General features: G+C 37.8%; 1 protein-coding gene across 3 annotated transcripts in view; it reads left to right on the forward strand.

The window, feature by feature from the left end:
* Positions 1-7768, forward strand: part of LOC110028513 (E3 ubiquitin-protein ligase BRE1-like 2) — a 76807-nt gene that overhangs the window by 33620 nt on the left and 35419 nt on the right. For all 3 annotated transcript variants that reach the window (XM_020730399.1, XM_020730400.1, XM_020730401.1), the window contains 2 exons: positions 5934-6005; positions 6195-6271. In XM_020730399.1, the coding sequence (XP_020586058.1) occupies positions 5934-6005; positions 6195-6271 (149 nt within the window). The remainder of the gene's footprint in view (positions 1-5933; positions 6006-6194; positions 6272-7768) is intronic.

A 7768-nucleotide genomic window follows, 5' to 3' on the forward strand; every position in this document is an offset into this window, starting at 1 on the left:
TATGCTATTTGTGGCTGTTGATCGTGGCTGTTGATCTATCAAGTTTTCTTTTAATAAGATTATAGGTTTACATTCATATGCATTTAATTTTGATTTTTTTTTAAAACAACCATAATCCATTCCTAGTCCTGATATTTTATTCTTATGTTATTTTCACAGTTATACCAACATGACCTCTAGAATATCAGGTACAGACAGAAGGATTTTGTGTTATTGTGGACTACCGTCTCCGTTGCTAACGTCACGTAAGGAGCATTGCTTTGGGAGACAGTTTGGGAGACAGTTCTATGGTAGTTCTATGGTTGTGCCAGAGGTGTTTCAGCTCGTTGCAGTTTCTTCCGGTGGGCCGATAGTCCCACATATTACATTGTCAGTAGTCATGCCAGCAGCCATGTGAATCCGATATTTTCTCAGACTGACAATGCAGTTGAGGACCGATGTAGCCAGAGTCTTAAGTTAAATATTTTAATATTTCTCCTTATTTTTGTAGTTGTATTTGTACTTTTTTTAGTTCTTCTGGTATTCGTTAGGATGTGAGAACTGTATGATATCTTTTAGAACATCACTGTCATTATCGTATGTTTCTGCACTATATGTTTCTTTTCTACCAATAAACTATTCTGAATAAGCTGCCCTAAACAGTTTTATCAGACAGGGGCAGAAATATCATTTAACCACCAATAAGTTAGTCTGAATAAACTGCCCTAAACAGCAAGCTAGATTATTCTGATAATCTGCAGATTATCAGAATAATCTGCTTATCAACAGATTATAAATAATCCACAGCTGCGTCAAACAAAACCTTAATCTTATAATCATACTAGAAACTGTTTTTAATAGTTTTCTTTATTCATAAAAAATCATTTAGTTCAAGAAACTTTCATTTAAATAAAATTGAAATTTAAAAACATTAAGTTTATTGCTTTTAAGTATTTTTATGGTATGAGAGCTTGCAATTACTTTAATATTTATGTTTTATAGTTATTAAACTATTTGTACAAATTAACTAATGATTCTCACTTAATAATTGTAATTAATCATGCTTTATTAATCTTTATTTATACTAATACTTTTTTGGGCACAAATGTGCTGACATCCTTCCTCCAACATGGAAATCTATAACTTTTGCTGTGATCTATTCTCTCATAACTCAGAGCGTGAAAGTATGTGGCAATGCTTTTTCATTTTTGTTCATGCAAAAGCAAATCAATGCTCACAAAGAAAGAGTTTCATAACAAAAAGTTGTTTTACGTTGCTTAAAGATATATTTAAGAAACTATAATTTGCATGTTTCGTGTTGCAGGCGTAAAAGGGCTGATGTGGGATCATGTCTCACACAGGAATGTCCTCGACCGAATGGTCCTGCATCTTGCCTGTGCCGAACTGGTTCCTTTTGTTGAGGAGTCGGTCCGTACTCTTGGGCCACTCCTACTTATTCTATTATTATATATTTGCTTTTTTAGGAGTCTAAGGTTAGTTTTGGATTGCGTTTTTGTCATTACGGCCGCGATGTCTCTTGTTTTCCCTTATAGGGCTGTATTCAGGAGTGAGTGGTGCTCCGACTGTATTTCGTTTCAAGGTGGTGATTGTTTTTCAAGGGTCGAGTGACGCTTCTACTATATCTCGTTCTTGAGGGGATATTTGTCATTTCCTAACTCCTCCACATCCTTCCCGCTTCGTTACCACACATTCCTCCTTGTTTTAGTCGCCGCGACAACAACCATTTTAGTGTTCTTTTTGCAACTTCTCACTATACAATCATTCTTCTTGCTGTCGTAGCTCCGGAACAACCCTCCTTTTTGTTGTCCCACAGTCCTGCGCAATCCCCACCGTTACCACCGTCTTTTCCGCGCGCTACCGCTATCCCGAATAACCATTCTTGGTTGTTTTTTTGTTGTTCCATCCCTTTCAAACCACTTCCCTACCGCCTACCCATTGTCCTAGGCCTTCTGCATTGCCTCCTTGCCACATGTCTTCTGTCTTAGCCACCCAAAACCTCCTTCCCGCACCCTGTTTTAGGTCATTGCTCTCTGCTGCCTAGCTCACCTATCCACTTGCTGTCATTTGGGGCAGCGAATGTCCCCTACTTCCTTGTTGAACCACCCACCTGCTCCACTTCCCCACCTAGTTGTCACCTTTCCGGACGTCAACGTCTGCCACCACCACCTTTGAGTCATAGTTTGTGCCCCGTCTGTTGCTATTTTATATTTGTGTGTGTTGGCTATAAATGCCTATTGGCTTTTTGAGCAATAATATTTGTTTGTTGTTTGGCTTAACTTTGGTATCATTTAGCATCATAGTTAGCCTAACCTTAGTCCTAATATATGGGTTCTAGCATCCACAAATATTCAATCCCCTTCTCCACAAAAAAAAAAAAAAAAATCTTCCCTTTGCTTATTTTTCAAATTGGCCACCCAAAACTTCTCTTTCTCACTCAACATCACTTGTACACCCTCTTTCGCTTGCCCAAACCCAAACCTTAACCACCTCACCGAGCAGATAATTGTCAGAAATCTGATCATGGGAAAATTACACGGTGCTACTTATGAGAAATCCACAAAGACATGTATAGGAGAGTTATAGGAAAGCCCTCCAATTGCAATAGAGGCTTGTCACGTTTGAGAGAAAATCATTCAAAAGGGTCACACAAACTCCATTCGAATCCAAAGATGAAGACTTGTTACCCTGAAGGTTTGGCATGAAATATTGAAAAAAGTCATAATTTTGAAGTAAATGTGATTTTGTCATATTTTGACAACCATATGGGCCCGGACAATTTCATCAAGTGGCTCTGGAAATTGAAACGTGTCTGAGTACCAGGACATCCCACTAGATGTAATGGTGAAATTGACTGTCAACAAGTTAAAAAATAGTGCACCTTTTTGATTCGAGAACTTGAAGATTGTGCGACAGTGAGAAGAGAAGTGTAAAATAACTACTTGGTCATGAGATATGCATCCCCAATACCTACTCGTTCTTTACAGGCAAGATGTTCAGACCCTAGCTTCAAAAGTGGACTGACAATCTCACCGATAATCGTCGCATCTCACTGGTAGAGTTCAATCTCAGAATCATGCAACAAGACCACACCTAACAGAGATACTAGGCCAGAGTAGATAAAAATTCACATTTCCAAATCCGTCTCAGACAGAAGTATTTCAAATGTCAAGGTTTTGGACATATTAAATCAGATTGCACAATTAAAAAAATGATATTTTTCATTTATCAAGAAGCAGTTGATGAAATAAACAGTGATCCTGGAGAAAATGAAGATTTTAGAGAGGATTCTCAACTTCCAATTGATGAAGAAGTGATACCAGCGATTCAAACTAACCACATGAAAACGTCTCCAGCTGAATTAACTGAGTTGATAGCTAAAAAGGGATGATCCCTGTCGATAAAATTTCCAAACTTCCTAATGGACAAGTCACCTATTTGGTGGTTACCACTGTAAGTGCTTCAACATGTCAGAGAAGAGAAACTTTTGTGCCACTTCTTAGAGATTATATGGAGTTATTTGGTTATTAAATTCAGTTTAGCTGTGTACCCACCGATAGATGATCAAACAAGATGGATGACCTGTAGCGTTGGAAATCGTCTTAAGAGTTTAGCATGAAGTAACATCTTACAGTGAGATCCAAATCCTTTCAGAGAAGAAGAGGCCTCACCTGAGTGATTATACGTCAACGTGGTCTAGCCTGCCATAGATCTTTATCCAGACTTGATTCCTCATGACAAACTTGTTTATCAGATACATTTAGTCAACTAAGACAAGTGGGAGAAAAAGTTACAAACTTAAGGGCTTGAAAGCTAATTTGTTGGAATCTACAACTATATGGAGCTTCATCTTAGGCTGTGCTAAAAAAGGATGAATACTTATTCTTTCAGAGTGCGCTTTGGAATGACCACTTCTGCAGGAGATTGATGCCGACATAAAATGGTGAATGTAGTATCGCATCACGCATGTGGGAACGTCCGCGACTGAGCGGCCCTGGTGTCTTACTTGGACCTAACCGGTCTAGATTTTCTCTCCCATTTTGAGGAGTTGGTTGTTCTTCCGTGCCACTTCTAGTCGTCCTATCACTATATATTTTCATTTGCATAAGTATAAGGTTTAGTTTTGTATTGTGTTTTTGTCAGTACAGATGCCGACGTCCCTTGATTTCCCTTCTAGCATTGTATCCAATGACGAGTGGTGCTGTGGCTGCATCTCATTCGAAGGTGGTGATAGTTTTCCAAAATCGAGTGTTGCTATGACTGTATCTTATTCCTAGGGTATATTTATCATTCCCCAACTACGATGCATCCCTCCTGCTTCGTTACCACACATTCTTCCTCGCTACAGCCGCCCTGATAGCAATCTTTATGCTGTTCTTTCTGCAGTCCACGCGTTCCAGCCATCCTCCTCACTGTCGCAGTCCCGGAACAGCCCTTTTTTTTGCTGTCCCACAGTCCCATGTATACCTCGTTGCTGCCCCCACCTGTACAGCTATTCCTTGCTGTTTTGCTGCCGTTCCAGCCCTCCCGGGCTACTTCCCTGCCACCTAGCCTCTGTCCCAGGCCTTCTACCACATTTCCATTGTCCTAGCCACATGGAACCCCCTCCTCGCAGCTTAGCTGTTGTCCTAGCTGCCCAACACTGATTCGGATCATTGTTTCTCGGCCACCCAGCCCAACTATCTACTTGATGTCATCTCAGGCAGCTAATACCCCCTCCTTCCTATGCACTGCCCACCTGCTCCACCACCTCTCCACCTTAATGTCGGAGACAAACATCCTAGTCGCAGTTTGTGTGTCATATTTCTTGTTATTTTCTATTTCCGTGTGTTGGCTGTATTTCCTATTAGCTTTTCCAGTAATAATATTTGTTTGTTTATTATTGTTTGTGTTAGCATCCTTCGTTTGACGTGAAAGTCGGTAGCATTTGTTGAGATCTTTTTTCTCATAAATCAGAGCATGCATGTATGTGGCAATGCTGTTTCATTTTTTGTGCATGCAAAAGCAAGTCAGCACTCTCAAAGAAAGAGTTTTATAGCAACAAGATGTTTTACGCTGCATTACACAACAATATATTTTTAAGGAGCTATAAATAGCGAGGTTTGTCTCCGACATTAAGTTCTACTACTATTATGCAGCAGAAATTTGTGTAAAGAATAGGATTTGATGAGGGCATGAAATGGAATGTAGCAGATGGCGTGGACCATCATTCTTTAGAACTCATTAAGTATCCATCTTCTATCTTAGTTGATAGCTGGGTGAAGGTAATTATTCTGTTACTTTTATTATTAATTTTATGGAATGAAAATACTATTTTTTCTTTACTAATTCTATGTGGTCATTGCTGGCCCTATTAGATTCGGCAGTCAGGATTCGGAGTGAGATCCTCGCAGAGGTGGTGCCAACACTCATGTAGGATAAGGATATTTTGATCATTTTTGCTTGCCCTTAATGTTCCGGAAAGGTTCAAATTGGTATTTTGATAAAAAAATAAGGATTTGTTTTGCTTTTCCCAAAAAATGGATAACTCGATGCAGGTTGTATTTTAAGAAATCTACATAAAAACATTTTTTTTTTCAAAATATTGCATCTTAACATTCCTTTTTTTTTTTTTGGTTATACAATTGCTAATGTATTTGTATTAGCTTAAGTGTGGATTTTATTGAAATATTTTATGTAGCCATGATGCATGAAGTCTACTATGGCTAAGTGATTTCTAAAAATACCACATAAAAATATGAACCATGGTGATTCCAAAAGTTTTATTTATTTATTTATTGGCTTGCTTAAAGCATAATTCCACTGTTTCTGGGTTTACTCTCCTACAGTATTGCTGATTGGGCTATTTAAGAGGAAGAGAATATATTCTGATTATTACTCTCAATCTAATTCATCTTGTTTTCACTCCCATATAAGGTAATACCTGTTGTTGTCAGATTGCTGAACGCAAAAGCTTATCGAATAAATGTGCCGAGCAAACTGTTGAGATCAAGTCCCTGAAGGATCTGGTATGTGCATTTATTTTACGAGTCATGTTTTTTTTTTTTTTCGCCATTATCTGTTAAGTTCTCTTTGTTCTTTTGGTTTGATAAAACCCTTATGAGAAAAGAAAGCAAAAAAAAAAAAGAAAAAAACAAATATTAGAGTTTATGCCATTTTGCAGTGATAGTTTCATCTGAAAGATTGTAATTTTGTAGATTGAGAAATTGGAGAAGGATAAACAAGAGCTGCAGATTTTTTTGGATATGTTTGGACAAGAGCCTTATGACAATAGGTATAGTCCATAGTTTATCAGACATTGTTTCTACTTTTTTTTATCAAAGGGATCAATCTATTTAGATTAGTGGATTTACACAGATTTGCAATAAATTTTCATTTTGTTGCTTCTAAGGAATGCTAGAACTATCAGTCTGTTTGTGATATACATGAAGACAAACTGACGAACAAAGGCCCAATTAGGGTCCATTCAGGACCATTTTTTTAGCTAATCAGCTTTTCAAATCAGAGCTTCACTGTTGTTGGCTAATGCTTTCTTTTGTTTTTATGGAAATTTCTATAATGAGTAGTTTTTTACAATGAAATCTACTACAACATGATAGTTATATAAAAAAATAGTTGTACATTTTCTAATACTCACAATTGCTTTCAAAAAATTACTTTTCCCCTAATAGCTCTATAATTTTCACAAATTGTTGCACCCACCTCAAAGGAATCCTTAGTTTCATGCATTTAAGTTTTGTGAGACTACTAAACATTCACACTGTAATTGAAGATGATAGTGTGGCATCCAAAGTCGTTCTATTTATCTGCATCTTGTAGAGAAGAAGAAGTGGCTAGGAAAACTTGGATTATTCATTCTTTCAATGTGTATGAATACCCAAAATTAGAATGGAATTAAAATAGATTATTGTAATTATAAACACAAAGAATTGCTTTGAGCTATCTGACGTATATCATTTAGGAATTGCTGATTGATACCACAGGATCAATACATGGGCTCTTTCTCATTTTTATCATATGAGTCTGTAGGATGGGTATTTACTCGTAAGCAATGAATCTGTGGCATTAATTTTTTTTTAATCTCGCTCTTCCACCATTTCTTAACCAGATTTCCTTTCAACACTCCCCACATGCTGGATGTTAGAGTTCTACAATTCCAAGTTTGCTTATACTATTTTTGAATGTGGGGTTTTTGAGCTCTTTGGTGAATAGATATTGCAAATTATCTTCTTGTTGGGATATATGGTGCACAAATCAATCCACTTTCTAGTTGTCCTTTTATAAAACCATTTATTTTCACATGTTTGATATGATCATGTTGTATAAGATTGTGAACAATGTTGTGTTGACCTCATTTTTAGTGAGGTCTGGTCTTCCTCTTAGGGTTTAGGATCTAGCCTTAGGGATCTCCCTTTGACTATCTTAGAACCTTAGAAGTGGTGCCCGCCTCGTTCTAATTCGACCTATTTCCGTCCTCTTTTGTGGTTCCAAGTGTGTGGTATCGACTTCTAGCATTTAGAAGGGTGAAACCAACATGAGGAAACCCAAAAGGGATCCCTATAGGACCTTTTTGAGCCTTAGGGTGGCCTTCTGCACAATTCGCACTCCCGCGCGCACAAACTTCGCAATTCGGAGAGCCAACACGTCCGATCGCCATAATTCACATCGCTTGCACTGTTACCCGTCGAAGACTCGAATGAAATTTTTGAAACAATCGATCGCGGGTCAATATTTTTGTGAAATTTGAATTTCGACGCGTTTTTGACCCGAC

Source organism: Phalaenopsis equestris, unplaced genomic scaffold, assembly GCF_001263595.1.
Source record: "Phalaenopsis equestris unplaced genomic scaffold, ASM126359v1 Scaffold000513, whole genome shotgun sequence".
Lineage (NCBI taxonomy): Eukaryota > Viridiplantae > Streptophyta > Magnoliopsida > Asparagales > Orchidaceae > Phalaenopsis > Phalaenopsis equestris.